A 22,723-nucleotide genomic window follows, 5' to 3' on the forward strand; every position below is an offset into this window, starting at 1 on the left:
TGTAACCTCCCTGTGGTGTGTTTCGTAGTTGTAATTTACAAAACAAGCCTCGTGTAATACTACAGACGGCTTTGGCCTTTTCTCACCGAAATTCTAGTCTGTTTTGGAACAATGGATTCATAATACTTGTGGGGGATGTCTTGAACCCGATAAAAGTAAATTTATTATGGTTTAGTGGGGTAAGTTTGAGCGAACTTCTGTGTTGAAACCTCTTACTGTATGAACACAACAGACTAGACGCTTTTGTAATGTCTATATATCGCCTATAAATCTCTACTTTAGCGTTATGACTTGAAAAAAAAATCCCGTAATCATTTTTATTTATTTTCAAGGTTCATCGTAGTGCAGAGAGTATTTCTCTAGCTTTTTTTTAACGTAGTTTTTTTCCTTTTTAAGGTCGACTAGTTCTGTTGCCTGTAAAAGAAGCAACGAACGAATTAAAGAAATCGCCTAAATTACCTCTATAATCCTTTTTGCTCAACAAATTTCGAATTTCTATCGATTTCACCACAGACTACACCCTTTTTTCTTGATTAATTTCCTCATATCCTCATAGGATAATAATAACTGGGTATTTGTATTCTTTGAGAATGAATGAATCGGTCGTGGATATAGCTCGACACAGCCCCTTCGAAAATTCTATTTGAAATCAAAACAACAAAATCTGTGGTTCGATCTTAGAGGCATTTATTTTTGTCAGATTTTAACGCGGTTGTAAATTAGCATTTGTATTCATACCATTGGTATTGAAGCTAAATCTGCACTGTTTCTGTCTATAAAACGAACGTTACTTATTATACTGTTGACAACAGTGATGTACTAAAACCGATCACACAAAGAGAAAAAAATTGATAGTATTTATAACTACAGATCATTAGGTCCTTTGTTCAATAACTGAAGTTGATGTACGCATGTATACAAACTGTAATTCCAGATCGAAAGGATTCGTGTTTCTGTGTTAAACATTTGAAAGTGATATATGCCCTCCTTTCGCTAGGAAGAGGACGACAAAATATACAATTGTTATGTTGCTCTAAATAGTAGTAGAATGCTTAATTGAAACTTGGATGGCATATAATATATATCATATTAAAATATTAATTTTATTTATGTACCAAGTTATGCATCAACGTTTCACAAGAACATAACACAATTTTCTTGGTCAATTGTTAACAGTTGTCGATCAGGATTTAAACACTGCCTTGTCATCAAAAGGTCACTGTTCTGGCATATCTCCAGTATTGTTATTATGTTTCATTTGAACTTATGTAAAACAAGAATTTAGCTATCATGTTTTTGAACTTTGAACTTTTTTGATGGAGTGATAAGCTTTATACTTTGCCTTTGTTACCAACTGTAAATTTATGTCAAATTCATTTCATCTCGTTTTTGTGACAGATTTATTGACAGCTAAAGTTGATACTCTAACCCTGAGCCAGTATGACATCAACACTGTTCCTGGTTAGGGATTTATTTTGTTAGTGGTTAAGGACAGACTTTTTGATATCTGATGTTTTAGCACTTAAATTCAACATAAGCATTGGTGAAAAATACAGCCAAATGCTGAGGAACAAAAAAGCAATTGTGTAACCCCATCAGATATCAAATGATATCAAAAGTTTAGGCTGTGTGGCTAGGAGATTAAGCAAGATAAATATGACACAAAGTCAAGTGATCATCCTTACTCTTTTCAAGCCGACAGCATTTCCCAGCAGTAAGCACTAAGGGACAACCCTGTTATTAAACTTATTATTAATCCTCTTTTTTATAGGTTACAATGCTCTTTCCATTATGGATAACCGTGACAAGCCTCAACGAGTCGCCGACTACTTTGTGGTGGCTGGACTCGGGGAGAACAGCAAACCTACAGACATTGACAAGCTGGGGGAGGAAGTATCTTCTGTGCTAGAACCCATCACAGATTTAGCTGTTATTTTTAAGAGTCTGGGAGAAAGGCCACCACCAGGCTATGAGTGGATAGAGAAATCTCCTGCTGGTTTTCCGGCAGATTTGAATCATGGTTCTATCAGGCAACCATCTTGCTTCCTCTGCTATAAGAGGGGCTCTGACAAGCCACCCCTCACTGATATTGGGTAAGTGGTTGTTGGTCATACAGGGTCCATCAATCAGGCCACAGGACGGGATCTAAGTGAATTTGTTTGGGGGAGGAGAGGGCAGGGGGAATATATGCATTTTTTAGGGAGGGAGGGGTTATGGTAAAACAAGACTACCATAGTATTTTTTTGGATATTTTTAAGGCTCTTAAGAATCACCTCGCTCTATCTATTAATTTACCTTACATTCTTATAAAGAAATTATTGTTCTGATGGTTTCATTTTAGGGTGTTGTATGAGGGTAAAGATCGGCTTATGTCAGGGTGCGACATAATCACAAACACCCCATATGGGCGGCCCGCTAATGTCAATAACAGTGGAGGCAGTAGAACATATATAACCTATAGGAGGGCCTCGCAGCAGATGGCTCATACTTCCCTGGCTGTCACTGAGATCTGTGTGATTGTTGCCAGTAAAGTGAGTGATTTAAGAACAGGACTTTCTGGCTCGGCATCAAGTCATTAGGCAAAAACTACTAATTGATTTAATTTCATTAAATTGTTTTTCCTTTTTTGGGAAGTAGAGTGCTTTTAGTTGTTACAAAGAGCTTACTTACACATTAAGGAGTATTAGCTCTATTCTTAATAAATGAAAGCCAATCCCTGTGCTTCAATCATTTTTTGCTATTTTGAAATTTTCTATCGCAAATAAATAATGGATTAAAATAATGGATTTTCAAATGAAAGGGAGTGGTTGATCTTCATTCTTTATTTTAGAAATGTTGCAAATTAATGTGAATATTGTTCTATTGATTTAGAAATGTTTGTAACTAATTGTTTTTTTTCTTTCCCAAGGGAGAGAAGCCACCTCATGCTTTTTGTATTATTGAAAGAAATCTAAACAAGGGAATGGTAGGTACTGTACCTACTGTATTACTGGATCTTTGCCAATTCCCATGTACAGTACAGGAACCATTTGGTCTATCTTACCTTTCTCTAGTTTTCCTACATCCTCAAAAACCAGCAACTTTGATCCTTAGCAATGGTCTGGGGCAGATCCAGAAGTTCCAAAAAGAGGGGGGGGGGGATGAAGAGGGTTTTGAAAAAATAGGGGATTCATTGTTCTTTTATAGATTTCCTTATTTTTATGGTAAGTATCTGGAAATAGGGGGTCACGGCCTGCTCAGTGCACCCAAGATCTGCCACTGATGGTCAGACATGAGTTGTGTGGTGGCTGTTTGAGTCCTCTTCTACTGCATATCTTTGACACAACCATATTTATCTACCCCTCCATAATTAAGAATTCTACAAGGTGCAAAGACAATAATCAGCTTCTAACAAATTTGTTAAGTTTTAAGTTTAATTTTCCTAAACGTATGCATGAAAACCCTGAAATTACTATTCTCAATCCATTTCTACTGCCTGATGCTAGAAGTTCAAACAAAATTATTGTAAAGACCAAAGGTCATTTGAAAATGCTTTTAAGCCTCCAGAAAAATACCAAATTACTCCAGACCCTTGCAAGTAATCCTTATGATGGGTGATTTTGTTCCATCTTTTAGGTTGGTAGTGATGTGTATCTCTGCTATCGAAAATCTTTGTCAAGGGCAAAATGCATCACATATCATGCAGGTAAATATTATGTGTGTTTTTTTTTTCAGGCAATAGGTTAACGTTTAAATACAAGTCTTTGAAAATAATTGGAAGCCTTTTATTTTTGATTGTTGTATCTGCTACAAAATCCACAAGAAGGCCCTGTTAAGCTAGGCATATTCATTTAGTGCCATTTTTCCTTTTTTTATGGAAATCAAGCCAGCATTTCCTAGTCTTTGATTAAGTAAGGAGCTTTAACAAATATAACTGCATAAAGGAAGTGTGTCTTGAAATATGCATATTATTCCACCAGAACAGAAGGGTTTCATGCACTAAACCTTGTTAGTGTGGGCTTCATGCGAAGTACTTTCTTAATTCCTCCTGTAGATATCCTGAGCCGGTTTCCAGAGAAAGACTACGAAGGCTTCCCACTGCCGGAGGCTGTGCCCATGTTTTGTCTCCCTCTTGGTGCCATCATTGAATGCTGGCCAGAGAAATGTCAACACCCTCTCCCTCTTTTCTCTACCTTCGTTTTAACTGGAGCATCTGGTCAAAAGGTGGGTAGGATGGAAAAAAATAATGGACTGGAAATGGAAATTGAAATTAGGCAATAAAATAAGCAGTAATTGTCGGCATCTTCAGGTTTGTTACAAACATGTCCACAGCAGGCCTCAAAATATTGGTTTGCCCCTATACAGAGACCTTAACAAAAGTTGGGGGGGTGTTCACAGCCATACCTGTACTGGTAATTTCCATATGTTTCTTTTAGATTACCCCCATGCTATGGTCCAGATATTCAAAGTCATTCAGGAAAATAGAGCAGACTAAATGTGACGACTCACATGAAAACATAGCTCAGGGTTTTCCACGAGTTTGGCCGGAACGCTTGTGTCCTTCTCGCAGAATGCTCATGCTTTTATCATGGAACACTTTGGCCTTGATAGAGAAAAGCTCATGCCTATCTGGCAGAACGCTTACCAGCAAATTTCACTGGTATTCCATGCTTAGGAACAACTCTTTATACCATGCTTAGGAACAAGCCATTGTTAGAATAGACATGAACACTTTCATCATTTTAACTTAAACAAGTTGGATTTAAAATCCTTTTTTTCTTCTTCAGATCTATGGAGCAGCTGTTACATTTTTTGAGCAGTTACCTGAAGAAAAAGTCACAGAGGAGATGAGGGTTGCACTCAAACTAAATGATCAGGTATACTCTAATAAGCAATACACTAAAAGCACCGTTTTCATCTGATTATTTCATTGAGTAACAAAAAAACTTACCCTCTAATTCTGTAAATCAGATATCAGACAAAGATATCCTCTTTTGCAAGTAGATTGTGTTTTTTTTCAAGGAATGACAAAGGAATGGCTGATCTGTCCTTTTTAAAGTCTGTATCAGCTGGGTGCAGGTTGCTTTACATAGGAAGTAAGAAATCATTATAAATTTTTTTGCTTTTCAGAACCCCAATCTTAAGTCAATGGTGGCACACACCAATAAGTGTATCTGTATTTTATCCCACTGGCCGTTCTTTGAGGCTTTTAAGAAGTTTTTATCTCAGCTTTACCGTATTTCTGTGTCAGCACAACAGATACCAATAGAGAGGTGAGTAAGTAAGGGGGGTCCTGGGTAGTAGGAGGGTCCTGGGTGGTAGGAGGGTCCTGGGTGGTAGGGGGGTCCTCCTGGGTGGTAGGGGGTCCTCCTGGGTGGTAGGGGGGTTCTCCTGGGTGGTAAGGGGTTCTCCTGGGTGATAGGGAGGTCCTGGGTGGTAGAAGGGTCCTGTGTGGTAGAAGGGTTCTGGGTGGTAGGGGGTTCTCCTGGGTGGTAGGGGGGTTCTCCTGGGTGATAGGGGGGTTCTATAGGGTAAAAGTGATAGTGATGCTTATTGGAAAATTAAAAAAACCCTAAAATATTGCTACCTAAAAAATTCCCCCCGAAGGCAAAAATTAACCCTAAAAATACCAAGACATGGATCCACCCCATTGTATGACAAAGTCTTGAACAACAAAATTGTCTTTGCTTTGCCTTTGTAGAATTCTGGCAGGCACATAGCCAGGGTTTGCTCTGATATCCTGTGGAGAGTGTGTATATATGATGATCATTCATTTAGGAATGACCCACATTTAAGCTTTCCAGGAGGGTACACACGATCCCTGTGCTCACTAGCTACAGTATGTGCCGGTTAATTTGTTGAGCCTACAGTAATTTTGTAGTCAATTACAACTGTAATTGCTGACATCATGTTACTGTGACTGTCATCATGTAATGATGATGATGATGAATGATCATGTAATGATGATCCTAACAGTACCTCCAGAACTAACTACAGAACCTTATTCATGCTTTGGTTGTCAGATATATTGCCAATATGATGCTAGATGTTCCATTTCCATCACCGCAAAGGCCTAGAATACTTATTGAGGTATGGATGATTGTAGCAGGAGATAACCATCAAACTGTACAACCACTCAGAGATTCTGGAGCATGCTTGTGGTAACACTTTATTAATGAATGCTGATGCTCTTCTATATTTTTTCTAGATGACCAGATATGAGCCATTTGAGATCAGCCAGCTCTATCACTCTCCTCTACCTGTCAGGTATTACACAATTTACATTCTACGTCGATCGTAGAATGTGTGTAATTGTTTATGCTCTGGTCTCCATATATTATATTCCCCACTTGTTGAGGCAGGAACAGACAACTTACTACAGTGTACTTTTCATTAATTGCAACCCTCCACAACCCCTTAAAGGGGGCATCTATACCATTTTATTAAAAATGTAGAGAAATCAATACAGTTCTTGACAAAACCATCATATTTCCATCTGATTTTGGTAATGTTAATATTACAATGTTGTATATATGGTAGATCAATGGTAATTTATACTCTTCATTTCTTACTGAAGTAATGCTAAAATCTGTCCACCTTGTGAATTCCCTTTTAAAATAGTGAGCCACCCTGCTCAGAGACTCTGTATTATAATGGCTATTTTGTGTTTTATATTATTTTGGGTTAATTTTCACATTTTAATTTTTTTTCCAGTGGAGCGTCGTATTCCGCCATGCTGCGGCACCTTGGACCTGATAACTGCCTCTTGCTATTTTATCTCATCCTGACGGAGCACAAGATTCTGATCCACTCTCTGCGACCTGCTCTGCTTACAAGTGTTGCTGAAGCTTTGACTAATGTAAGTATGGATAATAACCATGTGGAAGTGGGAGGTGTCTGGAATAAGATAGTTCATAAAAAATGATTCGTTTTTGCATACTGGGAATCCAGTGGCATGTGCAAAGGCTGTGGTGTACTATGGCAAGGCTGTGGTGTGCTAGGGCAAGGCTGTGGTGTGCTAGGGCAAGGCTGTGGTGTGCTAGGGCAAGGCTGTGGTGTGCTAGGGCGAGGCTGTGGTGTGCTAGGGCAAGGCTGTGGTAAGCTAGGGCAAGGCTGTGGTAAGCTAGGGCAAGGCTGTGGTGTGCTAGGGCAAGGCTGTGGTGTGCTAGGGCAAGGCTGTGGTGTGCTAGGGCAAGGCTGTGGTGTGCTAGGGCGAGGCTGTGGTGTGCTAGGGCAAGGCTGTGGTGTGCTAGGGCAAGGCTGTGGTAAGCTAGGGCAAGGCTGTGGTGTGCTAGGGCGAGGCTGTGGTGTGCTAGGGCAAGGCTGTGGTGTGCTAGGGCAAGGCTGTGGTGTGCTAGGGCAAGGCTGTGGTGTGCTAGGGCAAGGCTGTGGTGTGCTAGGGCAAGGCTGTGGTAAGCTAGGGCGAGGCTGTGGTGTGCTAGGGCAAGGCTGTGGTAAGCTAGGGCAAGGCTGTGGTGTGCTAGGGCGAGGCTGTGGTGTGCTAGGGCAAGGCTGTGGTGTGCTAGGGCAAGGCTGTGGTGTGCTAGGGCAAGGCTGTGGTGTGCTAGGGCAAGGCTGTGGTAAGCTAGGGCAAGGCTGTGGTGTGCTAGGGCAAGGCTGTGGTAAGCTAGGGCGAGGCTGTGGTGTGCTAGGGCGAGGCTGTGGTGTGCTAGGGCAAGGCTGTGGTGTGCTAGGGCAAGGCTGTGGTGTGCTAGGGCAAGGCTGTGGTGTGCTAGGGCAAGGCTGTGGTGTGCTAGGGCAAGGCTGTGGTAAGCTAGGGCGAGGCTGTGGTGTGCTAGGGCAAGGCTGTGGTAAGCTAGGGCAAGGCTGTGGTGTGCTAGGGCGAGGCTGTGGTGTGCTAGGGCAAGGCTGTGGTGTGCTAGGGCAAGGCTGTGGTGTGCTAGGGCAAGGCTGTGGTGTGCTAGGGCAAGGCTGTGGTAAGCTAGGGCAAGGCTGTGGTGTGCTAGGGCAAGGCTGTGGTAAGCTAGGGCGAGGCTGTGGTGTGCTAGGGCGAGGCTGTGGTGTGCTAGGGCAAGGCTGTGGTGTGCTAGGGCAAGGCTGTGGTGTGCTAGGGCAAGGCTGTGGTGTGCTAGGGCAAGGCTGTGGTGTGCTAGGGCGAGGCTGTGGTGTGCTAGGGCAAGGCTGTGGTGTGCTAGGGCAAGGCTGTGGTGTGCTAGGGCGAGGCTGTGGTGTGCTAGGGCGAGGCTGTGGTGTGCTAGGGCAAGGCTGTGGTGTGCTAGGGCAAGGCTGTGGTGTGCTAGGGCAAGGCTGTGGTAAGCTAGGGCGAGGCTGTGGTGTGCTAGGGCAAGGCTGTGGTGTGCTAGGGCAAGGCTGTGGTGTGCTAGGGCAAGGCTGTGGTGTGCTAGGGCAAGGCTGTGGTGTGCTAGGGCAAGGCTGTGGTAAGCTAGGGCGAGGCTGTGGTGTGCTAGGGCAAGGCTGTGGTGTGCTAGGGCAAGGCTGTGGTAAGCTAGGGCGAGGCTGTGGTGTGCTAGGGCAAGGCTGTGGTAAGCTAGGGCAAGGCTGTGGTGTGCTAGGGCGAGGCTGTGGTGTGCTAGGGCAAGGCTGTGGTGTGCTAGGGCAAGGCTGTGGTGTGCTAGGGCAAGGCTGTGGTGTGCTAGGGCAAGGCTGTGGTGTGCTAGGGCAAGGCTGTGGTGTGCTAGGGCAAGGCTGTGGTGTGCTAGGGCAAGGCTGTGGTAAGCTAGGGCGAGGCTGTGGTGTGCTAGGGCAAGGCTGTGGTGTGCTAGGGCAAGGCTGTGGTGTGCTAGGGCAAGGCTGTGGTAAGCTAGGGCGAGGCTGTGGTGTGCTAGGGCAAGGCTGTGGTGTGCTAGGGCAAGGCTGTGGTGTGCTAGGGCAAGGCTGTGGTGTGCTAGGGCAAGGCTGTGGTGTGCTAGGGCAAGGCTGTGGTAAGCTAGGGCGAGGCTGTGGTGTGCTAGGGCAAGGCTGTGGTGTGCTAGGGCAAGGCTGTGGTAAGCTAGGGCGAGGCTGTGGTGTGCTAGGGCGAGGCTGTGGTGTGCTAGGGCAAGGCTGTGGTGTGCTAGGGCAAGGCTGTGGTGTGCTAGGGCAAGGCTGTGGTGTGCTAGGGCGAGGCTGTGGTGTGCTAGGGCGAGGCTGTGGTGTGCTAGGGCAAGGCTGTGGTGTGCTAGGGCAAGGCTGTGGTGTGCTAGGGCAAGGCTGTGGTGTGCTAGGGCAAGGCTGTGGTGTGCTAGGGCAAGGCTGTGGTGTGCTAGGGCAAGGCTGTGGTGTGCTAGGGCAAGGCTGTGGTAAGCTAGGGCGAGGCTGTGGTGTGCTAGGGCAAGGCTGTGGTAAGCTAGGGCAAGGCTGTGGTGTGCTAGGGCGAGGCTGTGGTGTGCTAGGGCAAGGCTGTGGTGTGCTAGGGCAAGGCTGTGGTGTGCTAGGGCAAGGCTGTGGTGTGCTAGGGCAAGGCTGTGGTAAGCTAGGGCAAGGCTGTGGTGTGCTAGGGCAAGGCTGTGGTGTGCTAGGGCAAGGCTGTGGTGTGCTAGGGCAAGGCTGTGGTAAGCTAGGGCAAGGCTGTGGTGTGCTAGGGCAAGGCTGTGGTGTGCTAGGGCAAGGCTGTGGTGTGCTAGGGCAAGGCTGTGGTAAGCTAGGGCAAGGCTGTGGTGTGCTAGGGCAAGGCTGTGGTGTGCTAGGGCAAGGCTGTGGTGTGCTAGGGCAAGGCTGTGGTAAGCTAGGGCAAGGCTGTGGTGTGCTAGGGCGAGGCTGTGGTGTGCTAGGGCAAGGCTGTGGTGTGCTAGGGCAAGGCTGTGGTGTGCTAGGGCAAGGCTGTGGTAAGCTAGGGCAAGGCTGTGGTGTGCTAGGGCAAGGCTGTGGTGTGCTAGGGCAAGGCTGTGGTGTGCTAGGGCAAGGCTGTGGTAAGCTAGGGCAAGGCTGTGGTGTGCTAGGGCAAGGCTGTGGTGTGCTAGGGCGAGGCTGTGGTGTGCTAGGGCGAGGCTGTGGTGTGCTAGGGCAAGGCTGTGGTGTGCTAGGGCGAGGCTGTGGTAAGCTAGGGCAAGGCTGTGGTGTGCTAGGGCAAGGCTGTGGTGTGCTAGGGCAAGGCTGTGGTGTGCTAGGGCAAGGCTGTGGTGTGCTAGGGCAAGGCTGTGGTAAGCTAGGGCGAGGCTGTGGTGTGCTAGGGCAAGGCTGTGGTAAGCTAGGGCAAGGCTGTGGTGTGCTAGGGCGAGGCTGTGGTGTGCTAGGGCAAGGCTGTGGTGTGCTAGGGCAAGGCTGTGGTGTGCTAGGGCAAGGCTGTGGTGTGCTAGGGCAAGGCTGTGGTAAGCTAGGGCAAGGCTGTGGTGTGCTAGGGCAAGGCTGTGGTAAGCTAGGGCGAGGCTGTGGTGTGCTAGGGCGAGGCTGTGGTGTGCTAGGGCAAGGCTGTGGTGTGCTAGGGCAAGGCTGTGGTGTGCTAGGGCAAGGCTGTGGTGTGCTAGGGCGAGGCTGTGGTGTGCTAGGGCGAGGCTGTGGTGTGCTAGGGCAAGGCTGTGGTGTGCTAGGGCAAGGCTGTGGTAAGCTAGGGCGAGGCTGTGGTGTGCTAGGGCAAGGCTGTGGTGTGCTAGGGCAAGGCTGTGGTGTGCTAGGGCAAGGCTGTGGTGTGCTAGGGCGAGGCTGTGGTGTGCTAGGGCGAGGCTGTGGTGTGCTAGGGCAAGGCTGTGGTGTGCTAGGGCAAGGCTGTGGTGTGCTAGGGCAAGGCTGTGGTAAGCTAGGGCAAGGCTGTGAAGAAACAATAGCAGGCAGTAAAACCCCCTCTGCATTTGTGGGCGTGATTCGCTGAATTTGACATAAAGTATAACTGAAACATCCAAAATGCCAAATCCTATCGTATCAACAAAGAACAATCAAAGCATAACTTTAAAATGGTGAAAAGTAATACAAAGAGAAACTCACTTGAAAATCGTGAAAGTGGTTTTGGCCAAAACATAAGCACTTGCATTGTCACAAATAATAATACACCTGGTATATAAATACATCAAATGTCTCTTTCTGCCTGCTATTTATAACTCTGAGTCCTATTTTGTTGGCAGGTTTTATTCCCTTTTACATGGCAGTGTCCTTACATCCCTCTTTGTCCAGTGGCTCTGAATGATGTCTTGTGTGCCCCCTGTCCTTTTATTATTGGTGAGTAAGGCCTCATATGCAGCATTGACCATCTTCCCTATAGGGGACTTGCGCTAAGAGATAACACGACTTTTCTGGGCAAATTCTAAACAAAAAAATCAAACAAAAAATCAGAAATGACTGCCCCTTTCACACCAGAGAACGACAGAAAAATAAAATCTGTAAATGAAACTAAAACCTTTTTGCTGTTATTTCGCCGCTAAACGGCCTGAGGGCACACTAGTTTGCCACCCAAACAGTCATGTGATCTCTTCTTGCAAATTCATTATTGTTTACATACAAGTCTCAGAGGGATAATTTTTACATTAAATTCAACTCCACTTTTCTGAGTGGAATTTGAGATACTTTTAGAGATACTATTTGCCTTGCCCCCACCCACCCTCCCCCACTTAAAAAAGTGGGGCCGACCCTACCCCTACCTGTCTACCCCTACCTGTCTACCACCCCTGAACAACCCATCTACCCCACCGTCCTTTCTGGTCTCCAAAAATTTTCCCTCTTCGTCCTTGCTTACTATCTCTCTATTGGTGATTATTGTTGTACAGTACCAGCTAATATTCATGATTGCCTTGCAGGTATCGACTCTCGTTATTTCGACCAGTATGACCCCCCTGATGACGTCACATCCGTTGATCTGGACACAATTATGATCTCCCAGTAAGAGGCCTATACTGTACCTGCTCCTTTCTTCACATAGAAAGAAAATGCTTACTTTACAAACACAACACTGAGACTGAGGATTGCTTAGGTTAAAAATATAGTTTGATTGACTGTTACCTACCATATCATGCATATCAATTTTGTGTGTGGATCTGTCACTCTATTCATAACATAATTTATATGCCTCCAGCACTGACAATGGTTATTTTTATGTAATCCAAGGGCTCTAGAAATCAAGCCATCAGCTTCTTGGAAGTCCTTACCAAAGGTAATATACCAGTGGGTGCTAATATCATGAGCCACATGGAAGCTTTGGTACTTCCATTTATAACCAAAAAATAAGTTTATCATGAAATAAGCCCTCAATTCACATTGTCAATCCCTGTGTTTATCTGTTAATAAGTGCAAGAACACAAGAGAACAAGAAAACAATAACAGACAAAAGGGGGGGGGGGTAGGGTCATGTTAAAAAATTCTGTATTTGATTCTCCCTACCCCCCTCTTTTTTTGGTGGTGGTGGGGGGGGTGGTGGTGGTGGTTTAGCTGACACATTTGGACAACATAAAGTTTTATATCCCTCTCTTAATTCCAACCTCGCCTCCCTAGTACAAATGAGTGGTCTTAATAGCATTTTCTGTTTGCATCGTAGAAACCAGGAAAAGTATTGCGTGACAGACTAATGGAGTTGTACTACCAGCTTTATCAACTCTACCACAAAGAGAAAGAAGGTGAGTACGATTTTTGTGTTCTTCTGTATGTATTTAATATGTAGCTCCTGTAGCCAGCGTGAGCTGAAAATGACCTGCATAAGTTTTCCAATACATTACATTGATTTGTGAATGAATAATGTTTTTATTATTGTATAATATTAGGGTGCTTATTTGTGTTGCAACTATTGGATGATGAGGGGAACTGTCATACTGTATACTGTATTAGAAGAGACAATTAACTGACAGAACTGCCCGCCACAACATTTTTGTCATTAAACGCTTGTTTTGTTATTTTTCTGGATTTCTGCTTTCATGTGGTACAAAATATCAATATTCAAATGAATAAAACTTCATGTATTTTGCCCCAACTATTGCTTGAGCAATTGCAGTAGGTGTATAATTATAAAGGAATTCATGTGTAAGCTATTGCTTTGTTGTTTGGCAGCCTATGGAGTTGATATCACCGAGACTGCCATAGAGCTTGCTCCATTGGATCATGACACTACACATTCTAGAAAGAGGGTATGTCTCTATAATAACCAATCATGATCATCACACATGGGTTCTCTGACTTCCAGAAGTAAAGCTCATACCAATAAGTATATTGAAATATTTTATAAAATACTAGAAAGTTTATTCAAAATCTCCACTCTCCGCACTGCTTAAACTTCTTTCAATATTTTTGTCAGCTTGCTCTAGAAGTTTCAATACAAGAAGCTTTCCTCCGATTCATGGCTGTCATCTTGAAAGGCTATGGGTAAGTATGTTATTGCACTGTCTTTCCCTCAGACGATAAAATTATATGCCTCTAGAAGAAAAGGGAGGAAGTGTAGGTTGACTTCAAGTAATCTATATCCACTGGCTCATTCAAATGCGACAATCAGATAAAGTTAATCAAGTATTCAACTACAAACTTGTATTGTTTTTTTTTTCTCTCCAAGAAACAAACCTGTTTTCAAATGTTAACTATAACAAAGAGTGTTTGAGCAGCATTCTATAATTCCTTCTGCTATTTAGGAGCTATCTCAAGCCCATTACCTCTCGGCCAACTCAAGAAACGTGCGATGTTACGTCACTCTTTGATCTGCAAGGTAAGTCATTCAGCATTTGAATGGACCCAGTGCACTTGTCTATTTATGCGCCACAGGAGTCTCAATGTATTAAAATTAAATTTTGATATTTTTATTTGCAGGTTTCCTAAAGAGTAGACCAAGCTCACACCAGAAGTTCTTCCAGCAGTTGACAATAACTCAGGTTAGACATAGTTTGAGACAATTACAACCAGCAGGCGAATCACCTTGGGAGGGACCATACTCCACCCACCTCATCCGGCTACAAGAAGTGGTCCCTATGGAAAAATTGTCTCTTTGTAAACATTTTCTCCAACATATCTATACCTTTATTCCCCTCCCTCCTCAGAAAATCTTAGATGCAAATGCAAACTTTGGTATTTTTAAAATACCAGGCTCAGGGGAGGGATCTAGAGAACAACATAGATGCTACTGCATATATGATAAGAGACGGGACTGTCTGAGCCCAATACTTTGCCTTGACTCATGTCATGCCTAGTAACACAATTCCTTTCTTGTAGATGTTCAGTCGGTTCATTGAGCAGCGGTCTTTCGTCACTTCCCAGGATGCACTTCTGGCGTTCTTTGATGAATGTCAAGAGAAGGTGATTGTGTTTCAAATCAGGATTATCAACAGCAAGGAAATATTTTTCACCCACACTCTTTCCCCCAATATGGCTTATCCCATTTCCTTATAATTTACCACCGTGACATTTTGGGGTCCAGTCCATGCTCACAATTTTTTTTTTCTTTTTCTCATATGTATTTCTCTTTCAGCTTGATTCGCCTAAGCCTCTCATTGAGGTAGATGAGTCTTCCACAAGGTATTGTAGTTACACCTATTTTCAAATATATGCGGTATCCCGGGCATCCAATGTTCTGTCATTCGACATACACATATGTTCGCCAACAACGTTCGTGCAAATTGCGAACAACGTAGCGTTTTCTGGTATCGTATGCAAATAATTTCCCAACAAAGAGTACTCTGCAAGTGTCTTCAAAAGACGAGTCTTGCAAATTTTGATGGTAAATTACTCTCCAGCGCAGATCTTTGCTAAAAGGCTGGATCATGTCTTGCTCATGTCGAGGGAGGAGTTTAACAACATACTTCATGTAGTGTAATTTTAGGAACTCGATTGGGAGATCATCTCTAATATGAGAATACTTATGACATTCACAAATTAGCCTTGCGAATGACAGAACATTGGAAACCCAGGATTCCGCATACATTTGAGAATACATGCAGTGAACCGTGAGGCAATCTTTTCAGTATTTTAACGCATTCTTTCTCTACTGTATATGTGCTGTATGTTTGATGTCATCAGTCACTAACCACAAGCCTCGGGGGCCTAAGCTACTAAGCCGCACTAAGCCACCACTCGTGGCCACTTTCGGGCTATCTTTATATATATAATAGGCCTACCAGGCCCATGACTCAAGGGTGTGTGGGAGACCCATGTATGATAGGCCTACCAGGCCCATGACTCGAGGGTGTGTGGGAGACCCATGACCACTTTCGGGCTATCGTTATATATATATAATAGGCCTGTCAGGCCCATGACTCAAGGGTGTGTGGGAGACCCATGGCCAATTTCGGGCTATCGTTATATATATAATAGGCCTGTCAGGCCAATGACTCAAGGGTGCGTGGGAGACCCATGGCCACTTTCGGGCTATCGTTATATATATAATAGGCCTGTCAGGCCAATGACTCAAGGGTGCGTGGGAGACCCATGGCCAATTTCGGGCTATCGTTATAATATATAATAGGCCTTTCAGGCCCATGACTCAAGGGTGTGTGGGAGACCCATGGCCACTTTCGGGCTATCGTTATATATATAATAGGCCTGTGAGGCCCATGACTCAAGGGTGTGTGGGAGACCCATGACCACTTTCGGGCTATCGTTATATATATAATAGGCCTGTCAGGCCCATGACTCGAGGGTGTGTGGGAGACCCATGGCCAATTTCGGGCTATCGTTATAATATATAATAGGCCTGTCAGGCCAATGACTCAAGGGTGCGTGGGAGACCCATGGCCACTTTCGGGCTATCGTTATATATATAATAGGCCTGTGAGGCCCATGACTCAAGGGTGTGTGGGAGACCCATGACCACTTTCGGGCTATCGTTATAGGCCTACCAGGCCCATAACTCAAGGGTGTGTGGGAGGGGAGCTTTCGAAATGTTGACCATTTATTTGCTAAAAACGCATCTAGAAATAATATTAATGTCGACTAAATTGCAATGCATACTTTACGCCGCACTTTGAGGTGTCCTAAAGGTGTTCCTATTATCAGGTTTTCACTACGTTATGCAAACTCGTGACTAATGGTCTATTTCAGGGGCGGACAAAGAACGTATGTGGTTACCCCGCCTGATGCTAACATAATGGACAAAGGAAAGATCTATGTGTGAGTTCAAATAGAAGTCTGCAGTAGATATCTTGCATTATATTCAAGGATATGTAAAGGCCTAATAATTAGAAAAATTAAGTAAAAATTATAATAAATATTATAATTAAGAATTCAACACATACTATTATTTTATTTATTTATTTATTATTTCGAATTGAGTGTCATCTGAGAACTCTATACTTCTATTTTAAATATTTTGCGAACTCTCACCAGCGATTTGAAACAGATAAATCGCATCTGGCTTTCGTTGTTCTAAGTCCCTGAAGCGTTTGCATTAGCCAGCACTGAAATCGTTTCCACCTATGCCGCCACTCAACAAGGCACAAAGCAATAACAAAGCACAAAATGTTATTCCGCTAGCTTGAATAACCTAAGCCGTATAGCGATTTAACAGTTGGAAATTATTGACAACAGTCAGGCGCAGAGTGCACGTGCACCCCCCTGACGGCCAAAAAGTGGGTCATTTCCTATTAAGGAATCTTCAAATTCTATGTGTTTTTCCATATGATACCTATGGCTGCGCACCCCCCCCCCCCCCTCCCTTATCCTAGGTACGCACCTGACAGTTCGCACACCTTGTGTCTTCTTACTTTTGCTTACGTGATTTTGCTAGATACCCGACATTCCCCAAGCTGGACACGAAGCTGTTTGAGCGGGATAATCAAGCAACACCCGTGGGTCGTCCTGTTATGACACCTCCCCTGTCGCCCGTGGGAAGGAGAACTAAACAAGAGAGGGCGCAATCAATTTTGGTGAGAACTAGTTTTAATGTTTAATTTTAAATCAACACAACGGTAAAAAAGAATGTTGTACACCTCTGTTGTTCCTACGAAGGGCTAACACTCGAAACGTCAGTCCAACTACTCTGTTTTTCACAGAGGCGTTCAACAAACTCTTGTGTTGATTTATAGCTTGTCTAAACCACGCCTACGCAGACCATCTAGTTTTTCTACAGCTTGTCTGTGTTCTAGTTGGTCTAGTTTCTAGTTATACCATGTTTTTCAAGTATTTTTTTCGAATTTAAAGGTTCGAAAGCAGAGGGGAACTGGAGTACGGTGGAACCCCCATTAAAACCGCATTGTCACCAGTTCACTTCCGGAGGTCCGACGGAAACCTCAACCGTTAAAAGACAAAAGAATCTATTAGAATCCGAGATATTTAACAGGCCATCCGCTCTAAATTATCAATCACATCCTCAAAGAAACTTGCAATATACACACTGCTTTCAATATTTTGAAATATTTTTTGCGTTTTCCGTTAAAAATCATCGGAGATTGTAACGCAATCGACCGGAAGTAAACTGGTGACAATGCGGCTTTACTTACCTCAGTATACAGACACATGTGTTTGATGGTAGCGGAAATTACATACGGACACATTCTATATTTCGGACACTTTCCAGCCAAAATTTCAAATAATTCTGCCAAAGTCTATAGGTAAAACCTAAATTATGCGGACTGAACCCTGGAGGTGGGTTATAGTATTCAGCACAAAATACCACCCCTGAATTTGCCTGGTAGACTACTCTTATAGGGGGATATTCGGAAATGTTTCATTCGCGACCATCAGGAGCCCTGTGGCGCGCAAAGGGACTAGCAGTACTGTACTGAGTTCCGCCTTTGCATGTATGAAAACAGAACCTTTCGAAAATATTCCCATGGTAGCGCCAGTTAGCAGTCTATCATACTGTAGGGTTGGGCGTAGATGAGAGCTCCAACCCACTTCGGGTCTGCATCCGCACTGCAAACGATGATAGAACTTTTTTTCTTCAGAGTGCCAAGAAGAATGCTGGAAGTCCTGTCCAATGGGCGAGGTGAGCCCTCAAGAAAGACCAAACCCACTGCCTTTTTACGATCCCGCATGTGACATTAGACATATGTTTCCATCTGACAGTTTTACTGAGACACTTTCAATCAAATATTGTTAATATATAGCATCAGACTTCAATCGTGGGTGGTTATATTTTGAAGTTTTGCAAGTAAACAGCAGAACGGTAAACAATAGCAGTGGAGTGGCAGATCTCCCTAACGTTATCAGCTCTACTCCCCTATCGCTCAAGACTCCCTAACGTTATCAGCTCTACTCCCCTATCGCTCAAGACTCCCTAACGTTATCAGCTCTACTCCCCTATCGCTCAAGACTCCCTAACGTCATCAGCTCTACTCCCCTATCGCTCAAGACTCCCTAACGTTATCAGCTCTACTCCCCTATCGCTCAAGACTCCCTAACGTTATCAGCTCTACTCCCCTATCGCTCAAGACTCCCTAACGTCATCAGCTCTACTCCCCTATCGCTCAAGACTCCCTAACGTTATCAGCTCTACTCCCCTATCGCTCAAGACTCCCTAACGTTATCAGCTCTACTCCCCTATCACTCAAGACTCCCTAACGTTATCAGCTCTACTCCCCTATCGCTCAAGACTCCCTAACGTTATCAGCTCTACTCCCCTATCGCTCAAGACTCCCTAACGTTATCAGCTCTACTCCCCTATCACTCAAGACTCCCTAACGTTATCAGCTCTACTCCCCTATCACTCAAGACTCCCTAACGTTATCAGCTCTACTCCCCCATCGCTCAAGACTCCCTAACGTTATCAGCTCTACTCCCCCATCGCTCAAGACTCCCTAACGTTATCAGCTCTACTCCCCCATCACTCAAGACTCCCTAACGTTATCAGCTCTACTCCCCTATCGCTCAAGACTCCCTAACGTTATCAGCTCTACTCCCCTATCGCTCAAGACTCCCTAACGTTATCAGCTCTACTCCCCTATCACTCAAGACTCCCTAACGTTATCAGCTCTACTCCCCTATCGCTCAAGACTCCCTAACGTTATCAGCTCTACTCCCCTATCACTCAAGACTCCCTAACGTTATCAGCTCTACTCCCCTATCACTCAAGACTCCCTAACGTTATCAGCTCTACTCCCCTATCACTCAAGACTCCCTAACGTTATCAGCTCTACTCCCCTATCGCTCAAGACTCCCTAACGTTATCAGCTCTACTCCCCTATCACTCAAGACTCCCTAACGTCATCAGCTCTACTCCCCTATCGCTCAAGACTCCCTAACGTCATCAGCTCTACTCCTCTATCGCTCAAGACTCCCTAACGTTATCAGCTCTACTCCCCTATCACTCAAGACTCCCTAACGTTATCAGCTCTACTCCCCTATCACTCAAGACTCCCTAACGTTATCAGCTCTACTCCCCTATCACTCAAGACTCCCTAACGTTATCAGCTCTACTCCCCTATCACTCAAGACTCCCTAACGTTATCAGCTCTACTCCCCTATCGCTCAAGAGATGCTTCATGTTATTGGAAATATAATTCTCTCACCTTATCAAAGAATGCCAATCAACCACTCCTTTGTTGTTGTTTACAATTGAAAATCCATCGGCTTATTTGCAAGAAAACTTTAAAATAACCACCCATGATTGACGTTAAATACTATTAACGATATTTCATTGAAAACATATCATTTACTCGCTTTAGCCGATGGAAATGGATGTTTTGTGTAAATGGGTATTGTGCGGGAGCGTAAAATTGGGCGTGATTGGCCTTCTTTAATGGACAGTAACCGTTACATACTTTCTTGTTTGAGTATAAAATAGCCTGCTAGCCGGCTCTTATTGTAGGGTATTCGAAAATGTTTTATTTTCGAATATTGGGAACCCTGTGCACGCGCGAAGGCCGAGACCCTCGGACCAGCGCACCTCGGCCCTCGCGTGCGCACAGGGTTCCCAATATTCGAAAATAAAACATTTCCGAATAAACCACAATAAGAGCCGGCTAGCAGGCTAAGTATAAAAATAATGCATAGATGATTTTCCTTAATTCTGTGGTGCATTGTCCAGGATAAACCGTCAAGCAAGAGAATGATTTAATCCCCGCGTGTATTCTTTCAGGTGTCTTCTAGCTGAGTGTTACAGCTTGTGGTTCATTCATCTTCCTGCTTATGTCAAATGCCATCACAACAAAGCGAAAGCTCTGCACTTCGCATACGAGGTAGGAGTCAAAATCGCTTGTCTAACAGGGACGCGGTGTGGCAATATCGCCTGTTTCTGCCTGTACAAGACATGACGAGATCGCTTGTCTAATTGGGTCTTGTTATACTAGACATGACAAAATCGCTAGTCTTATTGTACAAGACATGACGAGATCGCTTGTCTAATTGGGTCTTGTTATACTAGACATGACAAGATCGGTTGTCTTATTGTACGAGACATGACGAGATCGCTTGTCTAATTGGGTCTTGTTATACTAGACATGACAAGATCGCTTGTCTTATTGTACGAGACATGACGAGATCGCTTGTCTAACAGGGTCTTGTTATACTAGACATGACAAGATCGGTTGTCTTATTGTACGAGACATGACGAGATCGCTTGTCTAACAGGGTCTTGTTATACTAGACATGACAAGATCGGTTGTCTTATTGTACGAGACATGACGAGATCGCTTTTCTAATTGGGTCTTGCTATACTAGACATGACAAGATCGGTTGTCTTATTGTACGAGACATGACGAGATCGCTTGTCTAACAGGGTCTTGTTATACTAGACATGACGAGATTGGTTGTTTTATTGTACGAGACATGACGAGATCGCTTGTTTTTTTTTTGTACAAGACATGACGAGATCGCTTGTCTAATTGGGTCTTGTTATACTAGACATGACGAGATCGCTAGTCTTATTGTACAAGACATGACGAGATCGCCTGTCTAATTGGATCTTCCTGTACGAGACATGTCGAGATCGCCTGTCTAATCGGATCTTCCTCTACGAGACATGTCGAGATCGCCTGTCGATCGCCTGTCTAATCGGATCTTCCTGTATGAAACATGTCGAGATCGCCTTTCTGATCCGATCTTCCTGTATGAGACATGTCGAGTTTCCTGTTCTAGTCTTATTATGTCCTGCCAAGGTTCAACTCATTTATCAGACCAAGTTGTTGTTTTGCGTCATCAGACAAATTCAGGCACGTGCACAGGGGGATGCGCAAGTTGGTCATTTCTTATAAAGGAATCTTCAAATACTATGCTTTGTCCATATGACCACCTACGGCTGCGCACCCCCTCCCCCCCTCGGCCAATCCTGGGTACGCGCCAGAGAATTATGTTATGTCATCGTTTATCTTAACTTGTGTTCTCGTTTATCTTAACTTGTGTTCTCGTTTATCCTAACTTGTGCTCTCGTTTATCTTAACTTGTGTTCTCGTTTATCTTAACTTGTGTTCTCGTTTATCTTAACTTGTGTTCTCGTTTATCTTAACTTGTGTTCTCGTTTATCTTAACTTGTGTTCTCGTTTATCTTAACTTGTGTTCTCGTTTATCTTAACTTGTGTTCTCGTTTATCTTAACTTGTGTTCTCGTTTATCTTAACTTGTGTTCTCGTTTATCTTAACTTGTGTTCTCGTTTATCTTAACTTGTGTTCTCGTTTATCTTAACTTGTGCTCTCGTTTATCTTAACTTGTGTTCTCGTTTATCTTAACTTGTGTTCTCGTTTATCTTAACTTGTGTTCTCGTTTATCTTAACTTGTGTTCTCGTTTATCTTAACTTGTGTTCTCGTTTATCTTAACTTGTGTTCTCGTTTATCTTAACTTGTGTTCTCGTTTATCTTAACGTGTTTTCTGTCCTAACATGCCTTTTTATCTTACGTATCATCAAATTCTTTTCTTAGATTCTGTGTAAAATGCCGACTAAGGGAGTCAAGTTAACAGATGAGGTAAGACATAATTCCTGTACAGTTTATTATTGTTGTTGTTGTTGTTGTTATTATTATTTGTTTGTTTTCCGAGAAATACTGCATCACAGGTTCTCTGAATGGCAAGATCAGATCAGATCAAATAATGGGCCACTATTCCCTTCGGTTGCTTTACATCCAATTACATATTAAGATCGTCGAGAGGCTGGATCTCCAACTAAACGTCTGAGAAAACGAGGGGTTCCAAGTCCCCAATGTTTTTAAAACCCTGAAAAACCCTGAAAAACCCTGAAAAAATAGAACCCTAAAAAAAATTCTTAGTTAACCAGTACAAGTTTTGAACCCTGGTCCTCTTGCTTGAGAGACGAAGCCCCTGACGCGTAGCTATACTTCCCCACTCTCATTTGCAACAGTATAAATCATATTTACCGAGTGGTTTCGTATTATTCGTGGTATTCAGGTGTGCTTTCGAGTTTTCATGCAACTCTGCGGCCAATTCGGACACCCTGCCTTAGCGGTCAAGGTAAGATGAATGGACGATTGACACCAGACACTAATAGATGCACAGATAACGTCACAGTTTGTCATGAACATGTTTTTTTATACAACAATATTTTTTTTCTTACGTTGCAATCTTGTTTTGCGCAGCGCATGCTTACGCCAAGCGTACCTGTGTTTTTTAATAACACATGGGCCCTTGACCAATCAGAGGGCGTGATTTACGAGTGTCGTTGTATAATCCCGGTTCCAACGTGAGCTCTGTTTGCTAGTTTACGCGTTTTCTCCAAAAGAATTTACCTGGGTTCAGGTATGAGTCGTTTGGCGGCTACCAGTGGAGTTCTCATGCCTTCCACTCAATCTGGACCTTCGCATTCAGCATCCGAGTCCCATAGAGGGTACAAAGCTCTCCTGATCTATTCTGTGTTTTTCACCATTGAATAGGTTCTTTTTGAGATGAAGACACAAGGGCTTACTCCAAACGCTGTCACGTATGGCTACTACAACAGAGTAAGTAGTGGATCTCATCTCATTGATTTCTATTTGTGTCCGAAAAAAAGATTTTATCCTCAGATCT

At 43.9% G+C, this 22,723-nt stretch overlaps 1 protein-coding gene across 2 annotated transcripts in view; it reads left to right on the forward strand.

The window, feature by feature from the left end:
• LOC5518160 (C-myc promoter-binding protein) overlaps positions 1 to 22,723 on the forward strand; it is a 40,460-nt gene continuing 17,737 nt past the window's right edge. For both annotated transcript variants that reach the window (XM_032362665.2, XM_048727706.1), the window contains exons 1-28: positions 1 to 179; positions 1,772 to 2,093; positions 2,342 to 2,531; positions 2,909 to 2,965; positions 3,616 to 3,685; positions 4,034 to 4,203; positions 4,767 to 4,856; positions 5,110 to 5,252; positions 6,003 to 6,069; positions 6,188 to 6,246; positions 6,694 to 6,838; positions 10,995 to 11,088; positions 11,664 to 11,745; positions 11,971 to 12,016; positions 12,398 to 12,476; positions 12,904 to 12,980; positions 13,148 to 13,215; positions 13,476 to 13,549; positions 13,651 to 13,712; positions 14,050 to 14,133; positions 14,306 to 14,352; positions 15,874 to 15,942; positions 16,559 to 16,697; positions 17,718 to 17,758; positions 19,850 to 19,949; positions 21,625 to 21,669; positions 22,109 to 22,171; positions 22,591 to 22,656. In XM_032362665.2, the coding sequence (XP_032218556.1) occupies positions 1,792 to 2,093; positions 2,342 to 2,531; positions 2,909 to 2,965; positions 3,616 to 3,685; positions 4,034 to 4,203; positions 4,767 to 4,856; positions 5,110 to 5,252; positions 6,003 to 6,069; positions 6,188 to 6,246; positions 6,694 to 6,838; positions 10,995 to 11,088; positions 11,664 to 11,745; positions 11,971 to 12,016; positions 12,398 to 12,476; positions 12,904 to 12,980; positions 13,148 to 13,215; positions 13,476 to 13,549; positions 13,651 to 13,712; positions 14,050 to 14,133; positions 14,306 to 14,352; positions 15,874 to 15,942; positions 16,559 to 16,697; positions 17,718 to 17,758; positions 19,850 to 19,949; positions 21,625 to 21,669; positions 22,109 to 22,171; positions 22,591 to 22,656 (2,529 nt within the window). In that variant the 5' untranslated portion in view covers positions 1 to 179; positions 1,772 to 1,791. The remainder of the gene's footprint in view (positions 180 to 1,771; positions 2,094 to 2,341; positions 2,532 to 2,908; positions 2,966 to 3,615; positions 3,686 to 4,033; positions 4,204 to 4,766; positions 4,857 to 5,109; positions 5,253 to 6,002; positions 6,070 to 6,187; positions 6,247 to 6,693; positions 6,839 to 10,994; positions 11,089 to 11,663; positions 11,746 to 11,970; positions 12,017 to 12,397; positions 12,477 to 12,903; positions 12,981 to 13,147; positions 13,216 to 13,475; positions 13,550 to 13,650; positions 13,713 to 14,049; positions 14,134 to 14,305; positions 14,353 to 15,873; positions 15,943 to 16,558; positions 16,698 to 17,717; positions 17,759 to 19,849; positions 19,950 to 21,624; positions 21,670 to 22,108; positions 22,172 to 22,590; positions 22,657 to 22,723) is intronic.

Source organism: Nematostella vectensis, chromosome 5 (assembly GCF_932526225.1).
Source record: "Nematostella vectensis chromosome 5, jaNemVect1.1, whole genome shotgun sequence".
NCBI classification, from domain to species: Eukaryota; Metazoa; Cnidaria; class Anthozoa; order Actiniaria; family Edwardsiidae; genus Nematostella; species Nematostella vectensis.